General features: G+C 33.6%; 1 protein-coding gene and 1 pseudogene across 5 annotated transcripts in view; both read left to right on the forward strand.

The window, feature by feature from the left end:
* WDR17 (WD repeat domain 17) overlaps positions 1-19783 on the forward strand; it is a 116084-nt gene that overhangs the window by 15538 nt on the left and 80763 nt on the right. For 2 of the 5 annotated variants that reach the window (XM_019026049.4, XM_055384173.2), the window contains exon 2: positions 15345-15467. The exons of the other annotated variants lie outside the window; for them this stretch is intronic. In XM_019026049.4, the coding sequence (XP_018881594.3) occupies positions 15402-15467 (66 nt within the window). In that variant the 5' untranslated portion in view covers positions 15345-15401. The remainder of the gene's footprint in view (positions 1-15344; positions 15468-19783) is intronic. 5 annotated transcript variants of the gene reach the window in all.
* LOC115934470 (uncharacterized) lies at positions 17023-17145 on the forward strand (annotated as a pseudogene).

Consider the following 19783-nt stretch of genomic DNA (forward strand, 5'->3'; position numbering starts at 1 on the left):
TTTCTCATCTCCTTATACATGTTTTGCTACCCTGTCCCCCAGAGGCCTTTTCAAAATAGTGTCAGGATGATATTAGTAAATCACAAAATGGGATTTCTGTGTGATTTTAAAATATCGTTAGCATGTTGAAAATGTTTCAAAGACTCCCCATCCCCTATAAAGTAAAATTCACAGTTCTTACCATGATCTACATGACTTTCCATCATTCTGTCTCGCCTGTCTGTTCATTCTCATGTTCCACTACTCCTTTTTATGTGCCATTATACTTTAGGCACAGAAAAATAATTTCTGTCCCAAAGTTCCAACCTCACCTTTTTTTTATACAGCCTTCTTGGCCACCTGAATCATAGGCACATTTTTCTTTCTGTTCCTCCAAGTATGTGTTCATTCTCTATTATAGCAGCTATTGCATATTGTTTCATACATTTATTTGTGTCTGTTAGAAATGAAGTCAAGTGCAAATAACAGAAAATCAGTAACTAAAACAGACTTCCTTTTTTTCTTATAACAAGATGTCTGAAGATGGTACAACAATAGTGTTAGAATTGCAGCATCTCTGCAGTTTTCTCGGCCTTTCCTTCGGGGATGCAAGACAGCTGCTGCAGTGACATCATCACATCAATGTTCCGGTCAGAAGGGCAGGAGAATAACATCATAGATTTCCACTTGTATCTCCTTAGCTGAAGCTGGATCAGATATCCACACCTAGGCCTCTAATTGTCCAGATGATGAAATTACTATGACTGACATAGACCAATCATCATTCTCCTCCTAGGATAGGTAAACAGCCTTTCCTCTCTGAGATCAATGTAATTCCACCTGTACCAAAAGAATGTGGGACTCTGTTGGCAGGGAAAGAGACAAGTGAGAATGGTTGTTGGTAGATTAGACAACATGTGTCTGCTGTGTGTCTAGCTCTTCTGCTGTAAGTTTCTTGAAGCAGCTTTTTTTTTTCTGCTTTGTTTACTTCTTGTTTATCTTTGTATCTTTAATAACTGGCTTTAGTTCCTGGCCATGATTTATACTATTTGCCAAAATGAATGAAATGAAATGATGCAACAGATATATATGGATTAATTTTTTCACTAAATAATATGTCACATTAATGAGATAGAAACATAGGCAAATAATACATTTGGTAAGGCAAAACGACACCAATTCTGCTTATTGTATTACTATAGACAGTAATGACTGAATTTTAATAGCCATGTATACTTGGGGTGATGAAACATGGTAATTATATTTAAAGACAAGAAATGAAGAAGGCTGTAAGTTATTGACATTACTGACTAATTGAGAATTTCGCTTTGTAAAATATGATTTGAAAATAGGCAACCTAAAAGTCAACCTGAGATTTGGCTGCATAACCGAGAAATGCAACATTACAGTGGCTTAAAAGTCCAGGTTTTCCAGGATTGAGACATCTTCCAGTTCCCGTTCTACTGTTCTTTGGTATAACCCTTGTCCTTATGATCCAAGATATTTGCTAATGTGCCAGCCTTACTTTCCAAGTTCCAAATGGAAGAAAAAGGGTGAGCTGAAAATGGTATGCCTTTTCTCTTAATGCAAACAATAAATCCCAATGCTTTTTATTTTCAAAAATTTGTGGAAATATAGTGTTTAAGATACTTTCCATTTTAAAAATTATTTTCTCCAATGTTAGATTCATCTGCATTTTACAAAATGCTTTTCATGGGATTTTTAAATTCATTTACTTTAAGTCTTAGGAAATAGCAAAGATGAAGATGAATTTTAGACAGGGAAATATAGGCTTATCCAAAAATATACATACTTTTGAAAAGCTTATTATACTTTTTCTGCTGCATCAAGCCACTTTCATAAAAGAGTAAAATGTTTTTCTTTGAATTTTAATAAAGACTACATTTATATTTCTTAGAAATAAAGAGTACTTAAACCGTTTGATAGATTTTCTTAGAAAACCAAATTATATTAAATAGCAATTAACTTAGAAGTCTATTTTTTCCTCTAAAAATTAATAATATTTTATTCATGAGGCACTGTGGCATATGTGGGACATTTTAGACTTGTTATGTTACCCTAATGCAAGTGATTTTTTAATGTTTAGACTAGAACAATTAGGGATTCTGGCTAGGAATTTTGGTTAAATTTTCAGGAGATGGGGGCTGAGTAATTCATTAAAAAGAACTCATTGACTATGATGATTATGATTCATACTACACAAACATATCATCCAGAGGCAATTCGTCCCTTAGGTTGTTTTTATTTTTGTTTTTAAGCATAAATAGAACATTATCAGCACTCACTACCACCAACAAGGATACCACTAGCAGAATAGATAAATATTGTACATTTTTGTGCTTTGTATTCATGGAATACAGTATTATTTTTATATCTGGCTTCTTTCATTATTTGTGAGTTTCATCTGTAGGGTTGCATGTAGTTGTTACTTATTCTCATTATTATGAACTTTTCCACACAGTATGAATATACTGTATCATTGTACTATTAAAGTATACTTGAGCAGTTTATACTTTATAAATAGAAATACTGTGAATATTCTAATACATGTCTTTTGATGAACATTACCCATTGCTGTTGGCTATACACTTAGGAGTGGAAATGCTGGTCATAGGGTATGTATTTGTTCGGCGTTAGAGGATTCGGCCAATGAGTTGTCCAAAGCATTTGCTCCAGTTTACGTTCCCCTGAGCAGTATATGAGTTTCAGTTACTCTGCGTTGTCGCCAATCTGTGGTATTGTGCATTTTAGTCCTTCTGTTGGGAGTGCAGCAGTATCTCTTTGCAGTTTTACTTTGTATTTCCCTTATGACTAGTGTTATTGAGCAACTGTTCATATGCTACTTAGTTATTTGGATGATCTGAATTTATCTTCCCTTTTGTCCATTTTTCTATTGGTTTGCCAGTCTGTTTTGTTTTGTTTTTGTTTTTGTTTTTGTTTGGTTGTAAGTGTCCTTTGTTGAACATAGGTGCTATAAACATTTTCTCCCTTGCCTTTCACACTTTTAACAATGTCTTGATGAATGCAAGTGTTTTAGTCTGTTTTGTGTTGCTATAAAGGAATGCCCAAGGCTAAGTAATCTATAAAGAAAAAAGATTTATTAAGCTCATGATTCTAACGTCTGGAAAAGTTCAAGATTGAGCATTTGGTTTGGGTCTCAGGCTGCCTCCACTCATGGTAGAAGGTGAAAGGGAACTGGTGTGTACAAAGAACACACAGCAAGAAAGGCAGCAAGGAGTTGGGGGTGCCAGGGTCTTTTTAACAACCAGCTTTCCTGGGAACTAGAGTGAGAACTCACCCTTTTACTGAGAGAAGGCATTAATCTATTTATAAGAGAGCTGCCTCTATAACACAAACACCTTTCCATTACATCCATCACACCTCCAACATTGTGATCAAATTTCAACATGAGGTTTGAGGGAGGACAAACATCCAAATTATAGCAATAAGTTTGTAACCATAATATTGTCCTATATGTCAATGTTTTCCCTTGTGATTGGCATTTTTTGTGTCCTATTTAATGAGTCTTTTCCTATCCCTAAGATAAGATGTTATCGTTAGTTTTCTTTTAAAGCTTTAATACTTTACTTTTGTATTTACTTTTATAATCATCCTCTCTTTTTAAAATTATGTTAGCTTACTGTCGAGATTATATATATATATATATTATATATATATATATATACACACATGCTTATATTTCCATAAGGGCATTCAATTATGCAGAATCATTTACTGAAAGGTCTGTTCTGTGTCCCACTGAATTATCACCTTCACCATAAATCACTTAACGGTATATGAAGAGATCTATCCTGGACTCATGCTGTTCCATTAGTCAGTTTGTGTGTCTTTGCGCCACCACCACCCTGTTTTAATTATAATAGCTTTATAATGGATAGTATAACATTAGGCTTGTTCATATAAAATCTCAGTCTTTTTCAAGACTCCCTTGACTATTCCTGGGCATTTACATTTTCATATGCATTTTAGAATTTGCTTGGCACTTTTCATACATAAAAAAAATCTGCTAGGATTTTTGATTAGGATTGAATTAAATCTGAAGATTAATTTGAGAGAATTTACATTTTCACATTTAATCTAATTCATTAACTCGATGTATCTTTACTTTTTTGTTTAATATTTTTATGTTTAATTTATGAGAGACATTGCTGTGTAATTCCCTTCTTACACGTCTTTTTCAGGTTTGGGGAAGATATAAAGAAGTTGAGAAGTGATTCCTTTTACTATATTCTCAAAGAGTTTGTGTAACATTTCTTTTTGAACTATTTTAAAGAATTCGCCAGTGAAACGATCTGGGCCTGGAAGATTGTGTATGGGAAAAGTTTTACATGTAGACTTATATTCGTATTCAGGCTAAATAGATTTTCTCATTCTTCTATCAACTTTGGTAACTTGTATTTCTTTTTGAAGAATGTGTCCATTCATCCAAGTTATCCAATATATTGGTGTGAAGGTGGATATAGTATTCTTATTTTTTTATGTCAGTAAGTTCTATAGTGATGTATTTTTTCTATTCCTGATAAGGATCTGATATGGATATTTGTGTTTTTTTCTGTATTTTTCTTGATCAGTCCTTCTGCGAGTTGATATAAGGGAAGCAGTGTTTGGTTTAGTTGATTTCCTCTACTGAATGTTTGTAAACTATTTCGTTGCTTTCACCTCTTTTTGGAATGATTTCCTTTTCTACATTTTTTGGGCTTGATTTGCTTTTCTTTTTCCAGTTTTTAAAGATAGAAACTTAAATCTTTGACTTTTCTTCCTTTTCCTTTTCTACTAGAAAAAAAGTGAAATATAATTGATGCTATAATCCTCCCCCACTCAAGCATTGATCTAGCTGCAACCCACAAATTTCTATGTTTAGACTTTGCTATTTAGTGCTAAATATTTTCTAACTTCCATTTTTATTTCTTTTCTGATTCCAAGATTATTTAGAAATGCATTCTTTAATTTCTAGATAGTTGTGGATTTTGTAGTTTTATTTCTTGATTTCAGACTTAATTCTATCCTGATTTTAAAATATACTCTGAATGATTTCAGTGTTTTAAAGTTTGGTTAAATTTTCTTTATGGCTCTGCACACGGTTAATTTTTGTAAGTAGCCCATGTTTATTTGAAAAGAATGTGAATTCTATCATTATTGGGTACAGTATCATATATATGTCAGTTGAGTCCTTTTCTGTATGTTGTTCAGATCCTATGGGGTTTTATCTGTTTATTCTATCAGCTATTGAGATTTGTTACTTAAAATCTACCATTACGAGTGTAGATTTACATAGTTTTCCTTTAATTGTGTCATTCTTTTTTTGTCATTCTTGCTTTATATAATTGAAAACTATGTATGTCATTTGGATGCAACCAGTTTTAGGATTATTATACATTTCAGTCTCATTGTCACCTTTATCTTTAAGCAACGTTCCTCTCTTTTTGGTAATATTTCTTGCCTTAAAATCTATTTTATCTTTGATTTACATAAGATCTTTCTTTTGGTTAATATTTGTATAGTTTATCATTTTCTGATCTTTGACTTTCAAACATTCTGTAACCTTTTATTAAAGTGTGCCCCATGTGAAGAGCTGAATTTTTTAATGTAGATGCTAATTTTATTTTGATTTGTAATTTTATTTTCTCTTATTCAATATGTAACTGTTATAATTTTATTTATATATACAAACTTTTTCTCATTTACAGTTTTTGTTTTCTGATTTACAATGTTTAATTAATTACACTTTCCTTCAATTAACTTGCTGATAGTATATTTATTTACTGTTCCTTTTTGTAATTACCCTGGAGATTCCGGCATGTAAATTTGACTCATTATGGTTTAATACAAATGATTACTTTTACCTCTTCTTTAATACTAATACTAACTCCATTTATCCTGCTGTCTTTTGTGTTACTGTTTTCATATAATTTAGTGCTACAAATATTTTAAATTTCATAAGACATTACAATGATCATTTTGTATAGTTAATATTTATTTTTATTTAACTACGTATTTTCCCTTTCTGATGATCTTCAATATTTCTAACATTTTCATGTTTCTTATCCTTCTACCTAAAGAAATCCCTTACATTTTTTTTTCTAGAATGGGTCTACTAGCAATGAATTTACTAGGTTTTGTTTGTATGAAAACTTACAATGAAAACGTTCATATTCTTCCATTTTTAAATAATATGTTTACTGAATTTTTAGTTATCTTTTTCTCAGCACTTTAAAATGTAATTTCTTTGCATTCTCACTTCCATTATTTCTGTTGATCTTTGACTGTAACATGACCATTTTTAAGATTTAATATTTTCTTTGTGTGGTTTTTGGCATTTTAGTGTGATGTGCATAGATAAGGTATCGCTTTAACTTACCCTGCTTGGAGCTTGGTAGCTTCAGAAATCTTAGTTTTAAAATCAGTTTCAGAAATTTCTCATTCTTTATCTCTCTTTGGTTTCACTATATTATCCCCTTCCTCTCCTTCTTATACTACTCTTACATACATGTTTAACTTTTCAGCATACCTTATCTGTCTCTTATGCTTTGTTCTATTTCTCTTTTTCTCTGTGCATTGATTTTGGCCTATACCATTTATTTATGTTCCACTGCACTAATAGTGACTTTTGGGATATCCAATCAACTAATAAACTCATCCATTGAGATATAAATTTCAGCCATTGTGTTTTTCAGTTTTAGAGTGTAATATTCATTTTATTTTTATTTTAATCAATTAATTTTTTTTTTTTTTGAGCCAGAATCTGTGTCACCCAGGCTGGATTGCAGTGGCACGATCTCGACTCACTGCAACCTTTGCCTCCCAGGTTCAAGCAATTCTTGTGCCTCGGCCTTCTGAGTAGCTGGGACTACAGGTGTGTACCACTATACCCGGCTAATTTTTATATTTTTAGTAGAGACAGGATTTCACCATGTTGGCCAATCTGGTCTCAAACTCTTGGCCTCAAGTGATCTGCCCTCCTTGGCTTCCCAAAGTGCTGGGATTACAGGCGTGAGCCACCATCCCTGTCCTTTATTTTTATATATTTTTATATATTCCAATTATCTGGTAAAAATACTTCCTTTTTCAACTATTTTACTTTATTTGTTACTGCACATTAAAGATAGTATATGACCTAAGCTAAAGAGAAGCACAGTATATACTTTGTCACTAAAAACTTCAAACTCAGCCAGGAGGGTACTGTGATGCATGCTTGTAATCCCAGCTACTTAATGACTGAAGTGGGAGGACCGCTTGAGCCCAAAACTTTGAGGCCAGTCTGGGCAACATAGTGAGACCCTATCTCTTTAAAAAAAATTTCAAACTGGAATCACTAATAATTGGAGAGTGTTGTCAGCTGCACTATTTTTTCTTGTTGTTAAAGGGTGAGCTTGGAATGTCTGATCAAAGTATGAAATACTGAATCAGAAATATTTTTCTATGTAGATTTCTTCAGGCCTTTCAGAACATGATAGTGGCGATCTGCTCAAGTACACATTTTCTGTGGTAATGGTAAGAATTAAGGACGTAGAGGACCTGCTATAGATGTGGCATGAACAGGCTGAGATGATTATGGCAAAGTCAATACATTTCCTGTTGGTATTTCTTTGGATCCCAAACACATTTCCTTGATCTAATCCATCTTCAGCTTATTTAGAAAGACTTCTGTTTTTATTCCTGCCCCATGATGGGGATTATTTATTTTTTGTTTCTGCCTTCTTCATCTGCTTGTCCCTGACATTGCTTCTAACAATACTTGTGGATTAGAGAAGAATTTGTACTATATCCCAGAGATAGATTTAAGTTGCTGTGTCCTGAAATATTGATGGTTGGGGTTGGTGGACAGAAAACTCTAATGGAAAAGTGAAAAGGAGAAATGAAATTGCCCAAGTGAAGTTAGAAAATATAATCTAATTACACTGTATCTCTATGTGGACATGTTAATTTCTGCATTTTCCCCTTTTAATTTTGTTAATATTAGAAAGCACTGCTGTGGATTTTTAGTATGTAATTTCTTTTTATTTAGATTACGTACCTGAAAGCAGAAATTGTAATCTAATGTTTTATAGCAGCAAAATGTACTCATTAGCATAATTAGCATAAAATAAACATTGTACTCCCTCAGGGCTTCTTTTAGTTACAGTTTCTGTTCCCCCCCCCAAAATTCTTTCACAACTTCTAATAACACAGAATTAATTTTGCTTATTTTAACTTACTATAAATGGAATCATGCAATATGTATCCTTTTATGTTTGACTTTTGTTTATCATAGTTCATTCTCATTATTTTATAGTACCCTAATGTAGTATTATACTACAATTTTGATCCCCAGTTTATGAGAGTCTGGTTCTTAGCAAAGATTTGTGGGTCTCTCCTATACCCCTAAACCCCTTTCTGTGGCAGCCAGTCTCTGCTTTGCATGTATGAGTGCCGAGTGTTGTATGTATGAGTGCTGAGTGTTGCATGTATGAGTGCTGAGTGTTGCATGTATGAGTGCCGAGTGTTGTATATATGAGTGTTGAGTGAGAGAGCTTTTTTTGCATTTCCTCAAACAGTGGCAGATCTATGTCTTGTTTTTGGACAGAACTGGGGACTAAGATTTTTCCCAGCCTGCTTCCTAGGGTATGACAGCTTTTGCTTCTTCCCTTTTCCTAGAACTGGTGATTTTTCCCTGGTTCCTAGGGTCAGAAAGGAGAGTTTTCTATCCCTCCTCAGAGACAAATGAGGTTTGCTTTTAATCCTTCTCCATTGTTCCTGGAAATGAAGGTGTTCCATTTATGTATAAGTGGAAACAAGCATAACTCGGAATTTCTGTATTTTTGCCTGCCTGGTCATTATTTTATTAAATGCTGATAATTTAATGTTATCTTCCTCCAGAGAGAATATACTTTTGCTTATAGAGGATATTAGAGTAGGGCAGAGCTATAGATTGGATGTTTATCCCTGAAAAATCCATGTTGAGATTTGATCCCCCATGTTGCAGTTAGGGTATAGTGAGGTGTTTGGATCATGGAGGCAGATCCCTCATGAATTGTTTGGTGTCATCCTTGCAGTAATGAGCAAATTCTTGCTCTATTAGTTCCTACTAGAGCTGCTTGTTTAAAAAAAAAAAAAAAAAAAAAAAGCCTGGCATCTCCTTCCTCTTTTCTTGCTCCCTCTCTCTTTCCACGTCATCTCTGCGCACACCAGCTCCTCTTCCCCTCTGCAATCAGTGGAAGTAATCTGAGGCCCTAACCAGATGCAAATTCTGGTGTCATGCTTCCAGTACAGCCTGTAGAACCATGAGCCAAATAAACCTCTTTTCTTTATAAATTACCCAGCCTTATAGCAAGACAAACAGACGAAGACAGGCAGGTCACATTATTCTAGTCATTAAATGAATTTACTTAAGTTGAGCCTCAGGCTTTGTGAGAAATGGTCTATTTCCATTTCTTCCTTATTATTAAGATATAGGCCCATATGGTCCTCACTGAAAGGACATCATTATCACCCAATGCCAAGACCAGCTTGCTCAGGGAGACCCTAGTGGTGCTAGAGGATTTAAAGACACACACACAGAAATATAGAGTGTGGAGTGGGAAATTAGGAGTCTCACAGCCTTCAGAGCTGAGAGCCTCGAACAGAGATTTACCCACATATTTATTGACAGCAAGCCCGTGATAAGCATTGTTTCTATAGATTATAGATTAACTAAAAGTATTCCTTACAGGAAACAAAGGGATGGGCCGAAATAAAGGGATGGGCTCTGGCTAGTTATCTGCAGCAGGAGCATGTCCTTAAGGTACAGATTGCTCGTGCTGTTGTTTGTGGTTTAAGAACGCCTTAAGTGGTTTTCCGCGCTGGGTGGGCCAGGTGTTCCTTGCCCTCATTCTGGTAAACCAACAACCTCCCAGCATGGGCATCATGGCCATCACAAGCATGTCACAGTGCTGCAGAGATTTTGTTTATGGCCAGTTTTGGGGCTAGTTTATGGCCAGATTTGGGTGCCTATCCTCAGCAACATAATAGATATTTACAGAACATTTTATCCAACAGCTGCAGAATACACATTTTTCTCCCCAACACATGCATCATTTATAAGAGGAGACCATATGTTAGGTCACAAAATGTCTTAAAAAATTCAAAAAAGTTGAAATCATATGAAATATCTTTTCTGGTCACAATGGAATAAAACTAGAAATTAGTAACAAGAGAAACTTTGGAAACTATACAAACACATGGATATTAAACAATATGCTCCTGAATGACCGGTGGGTTAATGGATAAATTAAAGAAATTGAAAATTTTTTGAGGCAAATGAAAATGGAAACACAACATACCAAAACCTGTGGGATATATCAAAAGCAGTATTAAGAGAAACATTTACAGCAATAAATGCCTACATCAAAAAAGTGGAAAAACTTGAAATAAACAAACTAATGATGCATCTTAAAGAACTATAAAAGCAAGAGCAAACCAAACCCAGAATTAGTAGAAGAAGTAATACATATCAGAGCAGAAATAAATGAAATTGAAACAAATACAAAAGATCAATGAAGTGAAAAGTTGGTTTTCAGAAAAGATAAATAAAATCAACAAACTGTAAGCCAGACTAATAATAAAAAAGACCTAAATAAATTCAGAGATGAAAAAAGAGATATTACAACTGATACTACAGAAATTCAAAGGTTCATTAAAAATACTATTAGCAATTACATGTCAATAAATTAGAAAACCTAAAAGAAAAGGACACACAACCTACAAAGATTGAACCATGAAGAAATCCAAAACCTGAATAGACCAATAGCAAGTAATGATATCAAAATGATAATAAAAAGTCTCCCATCAAGGAAAATTCAGGGCACAATGGCTTTACTGCTGAATTTTACCAAACATTTAAAGAAAAACCAGTACCAAATTTCCTCAAATTATTCTATAAAATAGAGGAGGAAAGAATACTTCCAAACCCATTCTTTGAGGCCAGTATTACCCTAATACCAAAACCAGACAAAGACCCAACAAAAAAAGAAAATTAAAGGCCAGTGTTTCTGATGAATATTGATGCAAAAATATTCAATACTAGCAGACTGAATTCAACAGCATATTAAAAAAGACCATTCATCAAGACCAAGTGGGGTTTATCCCAGGGATGCAAGGATGGTTCAACATATGCAAATCAAATTATACATCATGTCAACAGGATGAAGGACAAAAACCATATGATCATTTCAATTGATGCTGAAAAAGCATTTAGAAAATTCAGCATTCCTTCATGATAAAAACCTTCAAAAAACTGGGTGTAGGAGGAACATAACATGACACAATAAAAGCCATATACATACTGAATGGGAAAAAACTGAAAGCCTTTCCTCAAGATCTGGAACAATACAAGGATGCCCATTTTTACTATTGTTATTCAACTTAGTTTTGGAAATCCTAGCTAGAGCAATCAGACAGGAGAAAGGGATAAATGGCATCCAAGTTGGAACAAAAGAAATCAAATTATCCTTGTTTGCAGAGGATGTGATCTTATATTTAGGAAAACCTAAAGACTTCACCAAAAAAAAATAGAACTGATAAATTCAGTAAAGTCACAGAATGCAAAATCAACATACAAAAATAAGCAGCATTTCTGTATGCCAACAGTGAACAATCTGAAAAGGAAATCAAGGCTTGATGCGGTGGCTCACGTCTGTAATCTCAGCACTTTGGGAGGGTGAGGTGGGTGGATCACTAGCGGTCAGGAGTTCAACACCAGCCTGGCCAACATGGCAAAAAGCCGTCTCTACTAAAAATACAAAAATTAGCCGGGTGTGGTGGCGCATGCCTGCAGTCCCAGCTACTTTGGCGGTTGAGGCATGAGAATCGCTTGAACCTGGGAGGTGGAGGTTGCAGTGAGCCCAGATTGTGCCACTACACTCCAGCCTGGGTGACAGAGTGAAACTGTGTCTCAAAATAAAAAAGAAAGAAAAGAAAAGAAATCAAGAATGTAGTCCCATTAATAACAGCTACAAATAAAATAAAATACTTGGGAATAAACTTAACCAAAGAAGTGAAAGAGTCTATAATGAAAACTATAAAACATTGATGAAACTGAAGAGGACACAAAATGGAAAGATCTTCTATGTTCAAGGATTGAAAGAATCAGTATTGTTAAAATGTCTGTACTACCCAAAACAATCTACACATTCAGTGCAATCCCCATCAAAATACCAATGATATTCTTCACAGAAATAGAAATAATAGTCCTGAAATTTATATGGAACCACAAAAGACCCAGAGTAGCCAAAAGTCATCTTGTGAAAAAAAATGGAGAAATCACAGAATACTTGTGTGCTTGACTATTCAATGCCTGCAATAAGTTTTCTGACAATGAAAACTACTTTACTTCATTTTCTATTTTATTTTAATTACTGATATTTAATATTTTATTTTGTTATTTATTTCTATCGCTAATTTTAATAGGTAATAAGAATTTTCTGACTAAAATAAGTTAAATGTGTGATTTTAATGAAATATCAATTAGATTCATGGACATAGATACAGGGATGCGAAGATGTGTAATAAATTTCCTCAAAAGTTTCTTCTTACCTCAGTTACTGCTGAGTGATCATGACATGCTTCCCCTCTGAGGTCAGCTAAAGATTTCAACTCTGCACCCCAGGGAGGGGTGAGAGTTAAAACCCATTTACCATTCTTATACTAAATGAACCAGATCCCGTCTATTCTCATATAATCAGAATACCTGGAGTACAACAAAAAAGTATTTTTTATGCAAGATAACATTTAATCTGAGATTACATAATGTGAAATATCCTGCTTTTCTTATTCCTTGCAAATATAATCAATAGTGCTCATGGAAAAGTATCAGGACATAAGAAATAAGAACTATTATATGCTCTATGAATATGGTATTTTATTTACACTGGACTTAGTATAATAAAGACAAACTTGGTGATGGCATGATGACAAAGTACTTTTTACTAATTCAAGTTTTATTTTACTCTTAAAAAAACACCAAAAACAATTTCTTAAGTGATTTTGTTTAGCTGCTTCCCCACAGGGAATTGGATAGTAATCCCATTTTACTTAGATACATTTCCTTAGATCTTTTCCAAGTTTCAGGAATATATGCCTTCAGTTCATGTGAACTGTCACTAGGTGACCAACTTTCATAGCCCTGCATGTGCCAATTCACTCAACATACATTTTGTATCTTCTATACAAAGATGATTAAGGCTTGGTCTTTTGGGGAACTCACAATTTATATCTATACAAATAATCACTATCTAATACCTACAAATATAGATATGAAGGAGCACAGACAAGAGATTTGAGGATTTGAGAAAGTCTTCAAAAGAAAGAGACATTTAATTTGAGTCTTGAAAAACTTGCAAGAGCTCACTACTCACAGGAAAAGGTGAAAGTGGCAGCCTGGGCAAAACATTTAAAAGCTTCCAGGCAAAAAGCCTTGAAAACACAGAAGGACAACATATATTTCGGAAATACATTGAAAGCAGAGAACAGTAAGTAAACTATTGCATTAGTTTGTACAGGACACAATGAAGGGTTTCATTAAAAGTAGTGGCATTAGTAATGAAGATAAGGGCCTTCTGAATAGACTTTTTCAAAGTAATTTGATAAGACTTGGCAATCAAATGTGGTAGTAGGAGATGAGGTTGATGGAATAATCAAAGATGATTTGATATTTTCATCTCAGGTTACTATCTAGAATATAATGATAGTCATTGAAATGGAGAATGTAAGAGAAAGAATATTTGGGGTGGTAGAAAGGAAAACCTTACTTGAAAGAGATACATTAGGTTTTAAATATGTTAATATTGAGATTATCAGGTAAAGGACTGAGAGATCTAGATTCAGCAGGTAGCTCGCAATGGAGTTTAGGAGCTTGGTGTGGCCTGTAGGTTGTGTTATGGGAGACACACTGGAATCACTGAAGCAGAGACAAGGTTGGTTGAGTTGCTGGGCCAGTACTAGGTAAAAGTTCAAAGTAGGGTAAAAAAAGCTGATGGCAGGACTTAGATAAAGAATTGCAATTCAAAATATGATAAGCCAGAGACAACAATGAAGAGAGGACAAATCCAGAGGATAGGATAAGGCAGGCGATTAAAAACCTGAGCAGAGAGGCAGGAACAAGGGGCTTTGTGGAAACTAAAAGAGCAGGGCAGAATAGCCAAGGTAACAGATTAAAGGAAGTCATCGAAATGTTAACAAATTAAGCAAGAGATTTTGCCAGTCCTGGAGCTTATTGCAGAAGCAAGAACCTATTCCGAAGCATTATGACTTGAGGCTTCACTCAGACATTATTGAAAATACTTCTAAAGAGTAAGGGATCACAGTAGAGATAAGGCTGTTCTCAAGTAGCTGCAGTGATAATTATATTTCATACAAGTGTATCTTCCTATGCCAGAACAAAAGCTGTCTTACTTTTTGGATATTGAAGAATGAAACACTCAAATTACAAAAATTGTAATTTCCCCCCTCCCCTACCCTCCTTCCTTCGTTTCCTTTGTTGCTTAATACCCTTTTCATTATTTTACTCATTTTCTCTTTTTCTCTTCCCTTCCTTCTTTCCTCACTTCCTACCGTCCATCCTTCAGCCCTTTGTCCTTCCTTCCTTTATTTTGTCTCTGTTGAAGAAAAGGTCGCTTAGAACCTGTTGTATGTTGAGTTAAGCATCTAAACATTACAGAGGATATTTTGAAGTCCAAATATTCTCCACTGTAGGAAGAAATATCTTACTCATCATGGCTAGTAAATATTTCCTTCTAAAAATGAGTAAAACTAAAATTAAATTACATTCATGTGGTTTTGACTCTGTTGAACATATTAGCACTGTATTAAATGGTGTCTTTAAACTTTTTGACGGGTTAGGTGGTTAGCAATTAACTTAAATGTAAAATGATTTAACTGTCAACTATGGGGCTGGAAGCAAACAGAAATATAGGATTGGTTTTGTCATTGTATACCTTTTAACTTAGAAAGCTTCAGTTCCTGAGGTTGAAAATGTAAATCATTTTCTGCTGCCCGTTTTGTGATTTTTATGGATACCTTATTTTTAACTTGGTAACTTTTAGAAATCATTGACCTGTTTCTTATAAAAGTTAAATCTAAGATTGTTTTTTAAGAATGTAAACAGGTTAATAAAATAGTTGATAATAGCATTCTCTGGTACTATCCAATATTATTATCAATTTCTTTCTTATTTTCTTATTTACTTGTAAATAATTAAAATTGTTTCAGCTGAAATATTTGTGCAGTTCTATCCTTTTGTACTGAACATCATTTCACAAGGGAGATTTTGGTAAATCTTGTTTGGTTGAAACACATTGTTGTTACTTTAGGTGCTGACTATTCTGATGCCGAGTTTCCAATTGCCTTGATTAAAGTAGAAACATTCTATGGCTTGGATGACTTACATTTCAAATTGGTTTGAGCAAGATGATTGGTATGAAGGACTACAAAGAGTAAGATACATTTATTTGTAATTACGATTTCCTGCGATTTTTTTTCTGCTTTGCTTCTCATATAGTTTTATTTCTGTGTCATTTATATCGTGGACATTTTCGCATTGCAAAGTTCTGAGCGTGAATAAGACACTTATTTGCTAGTTTTAAAGCAAAAGTAAGAATATAATAAGGGTAATTATATAGTGAAGAAAGGGCATTTTTTTCTATCCTAATTTCAGATGAGTTCTTAATGTTTTCAAATTCTCTTAGGCTTTAAATATAAAATAACATTTTATATATTGAGATTAATATATGAAAATAGCAACAATTTCAAGCAAGTCTTTCCCATAAAGAAAATCATTTAATGAAACAGAAGATAAATGTATGCTGATACTACTTATTAAACAAATATTTAAAAGGAAATGAAAACAATTCTGAAGAAGAGTGCCATGTTGCATCTGATAAATTTTTGGCAGTTAATTATGTTTGAAAACAAACTGCATTGTTAGTGTGGCAACATTTGCATAGTGTTTTGAAAATAGTATTCTAACATATTATTACAATAATAGAAAAAAATGCTATTTAAAATGTACCTTGTCAAATGGATTTAGTCTAGAATAATATATGATTTCTCTTAGATTATTTTCACTTTTTAAATTTCTTGATTATTTAAATGAAGACAATTTGTGTATTTTTATTTCATTAATTAGTGGGACAAAAAAGCCAGACTATGTGCAGTTTTACTAGATTTTTCACCACTGTTGTTCAAGGGCATAGGCTACCAAAGATATACAGTACTTTATTTTTCTTTCTTTTTCTTGAGATTTCCATCCTAAGCACATTAATTACAGATATTTTCTCAGTATTACTTCTTTTTAATTATAAATCCTCAACAGTTTAAAGCCTTTTGGACTTCTTTTTCAGATACTTTTTTTTTTGTAAGCTGTGAAAAAATCTGGTAAACATCTCTGGAGCCAGTAAATATCTAACTCTGAAGAATAATACTCATATTGTAAATCCTAAAGCATTCTTCAGAAAAGGAGTTGAGAGTTAATGAGCAGTTTTCCATCCTGAGTTTCAATTTCAGGTATAAATGATGGAAATATTTCAGCTTATGAGTTTAATAGTAATACTTCAAGCCCCACTTACACACACACACACACACACACACACACACACACAATGCCAATATCCTTGTTTGTATTGTGTGCAGGAATGGGAACTGATTTTAAGAAAAATGCTTTTTAATGAAATGTGTTTCCTTTAAAATGACTTTGGAGCAGCTCATGGAGATTATGAGAATTCAAAATCTTCCTCTTCTTGCCCTTTATACTACTATGGGCCTTTATAAATGAATGCCTGGTTTTGAAACATATTAAAAGTGTAGCTGTTGTTAAAATATAGAAATAGATTGACCCTAAAATTACTATATTATTGTGAGTTTGAGCTCCTTCCGGCTTAAGTATTGACCAGCTCTCATACATATGTAGATGAAAATGAAAGATCCTATTCTGAATGAAAAAAAATTGGCACATGAATATTGACCTTAATTTCTTTCAAAAATCCAACTTATGCCCTCCTGGTGCTTACCACAGGCTGTGTTCTTACACTGACTGTATAGAAAGAGAAGGTAGAATAAACCTACCCCATATGCACTTCAGCCCAACTGAAGTGTGTTGTTCCTGGGCCAAAAAGACTGTATTTTCTGAAGCAACAAATCTTTGAAGTAGACATGAAAATTCTTGAGTGGTTCACATATTAATGAAACATTCTAAAGTAAGGATAATAAAGGCTTTGTAAAACATTTATCTGCAATATATTACCTGTCATAATTAAATATGTTTATTTACCTTTATATGTGACATATTTTGTAGGATTTATATTTAAAATATAGATATATATTTTGAAATGGACCTTCAGTGGACTGTTTTCTGTTTTTAGTAATGCAGAATCATGAATTGAGTAACAATTCATGCTGACTACAAAGATAACAAAAGGTTCTGGACATTTTGTTTCATCTCCTTGGCAACTGTAGATACAATTTAATGAAGACTACATAATTATTACATATCTTTTTTAGTCCTTTTGCAAAAAAAATTTAGAAATTCACATATTAGACTTTGCTTGAATATGTAATTCAGATTTTAAATATAATAATATATATTCAATAATGTATGATATGCTTTTTATCTTTTATTTAGAATCATAGATTTTAAAAAATATCTATTTTGTTTTGAAACAGCTATTTTGTTTTGTCCTAATTATTATTTTAATATCTGGTTTAGCAAGTTATTTGGCTCTGAATTTTAAAAGGATTTAAGTGTTGGTTTGTAAGACCTGTAAAAGCTATTTAAGAACAAAGGTACACCAAATTTTATGTCAACATAGAAATGCTTGTATTATCTAATTTTGGAAACTAAAAAATAGTAAATCAAGATATACTCTGAGTTAAAGTCAAAATGTATTGGCATAAATTTAGAAGTTTATTTTTGTTTTTAATAAATAAGCAGAGAAACTGCTGGTTTTTAGTTCAGTATGTAAGCAGCTTAGAAGTTGCTACTCCATTTTAGCCAATAAAAAATTGAATGCATTGAAAACTCAACAACTCTTCCTAGATCCACCTGAGAAGTAAGGGCACAAGGCAAATCACTGCCCTCAAAATTATTGAGATAGAAATGCAGTCACAGAGAATCGCAACTTACCAGAGCAGAAATGAATTAGCAGAAACCAACCTGGGCATCACTGCCAGAGTAAGAAAATCTGAACTGTAACTGATAAATTGATGGAAGCACAATATGGTCAGGTCTGAGAGTTAAAAACTTCACGGGAACCCAGTAATGGGGGTGGCGGGGGAGCTTTTGTAAGTTTTACTTCCAGGAGCTCTAAACTGGTGCTCACAGTGAATATTAGAGAAGAATATCCTCTTGCTTCCGGCAGGGGGAGGGGAAAAGAAACCACTTAAATTACACTAGAGCATTCTGTTCTTTATTTTTAACCAACTTTTAAAATAATTTGTATAAAATTATGGAGTACAAGTACAATTTTGTTACATGCATAGATTGCATAGTGATCAAATCAGGGCTTTTAGGGTATCCATCACCTGAATAATGTACATTGTACCATTCAGTAATTTCTCATCATCCACCCCCTCCCACTCCTTCACACTTTGGAGTCTCCCTTGTCTAACATTCCACTTTTGCGTCCATGTGTACACATTTTTTTTACTACCCAGTTATGAATGAGAACATGTGATATGTGACTGTCTGTGCATGGCTTGTTTCACTTAAGATAATGACCTCCAGCTGCATGCATGTTGCTGCAAAATACATAATTTTTAATGGCTGAATAGTATTCCACTGTGTATATATACCACATTTTCATTATCTGATCATCTGTTGATAGACACTTAAGTTGATTCTATAGCTTTGCTATTGCAAATAGTGCTGCAATAAACATAGGAGTGCAGGTATCTTTTTGCTATAATGATCTATTTCCTTTTGGGTAGATACACAGTAGTAGGATTACTGGATCATATAATAGCTCTAATTTTAGTTATTTGTGAAATCTCCATACTGTTTTCCATAAAAGGCATATTAATTTTCATTCCCACCAACAGTGTATGAATTCTCTTTTCCCCATATCCTCACCAACATCTATTATTTCTGTCTTTTTAGTAACAGGCGCTCTGAGTGGTGGAAGATTATATCTCATTGTGGTTTTAATTTGCATTTCTCTGATGATCAGTGATGTTGAGCATTTTTTCATATACCTCTTGGCCATTTGTGTGTCTTCTTTAGAAAAATGTCTACTCATGTCCTTTGCCCACTTTTTAATGGGATTATTTGTATTTTTGTTGTCATTGAGTTGTTTGGTTTCTTTGTATATTCTGGATATTAGTCCCCTGTTGGATGAATAGCTTGCAGATATTTCTCCTATTCTGCAGGTTGTGTGTTCTCTCTGTTGAATATTTCTTTGGTTGTGCAGGAGCTCTTTAGTTTAATTAAGTCCCATTTATCTATTTTTGTTTTTGTTGCCTGTGCTTTTGAGGTCATAGTATACATACCTTGCCTAGATGAATGTCCATAAGAGTTTCCCCTAGGTTTTCTTCTAGTATTTTTATAGTTTCTGATTTTGCATTTAACTGTTTAGTACATCTTGAATTGTTTTTTTAATATGGTGATAGATATGGGTCTAGTTTTATTCTCCTGTATATGGATGTCTAATTTTTCCAGCACTATTTATTGAAAAGGGTATCCTTTCCTCACTCTGTGTTCTTGTTGGCCTTGTTAAAGATCAATTCACTGTAGGTATGTGGCTTTATTTCTGGGATCTCT

This window comes from Gorilla gorilla, chromosome 3 (assembly GCF_029281585.2).
Source record: "Gorilla gorilla gorilla isolate KB3781 chromosome 3, NHGRI_mGorGor1-v2.1_pri, whole genome shotgun sequence".
Classification (NCBI taxonomy): Eukaryota; Metazoa; Chordata; class Mammalia; order Primates; family Hominidae; genus Gorilla; species Gorilla gorilla.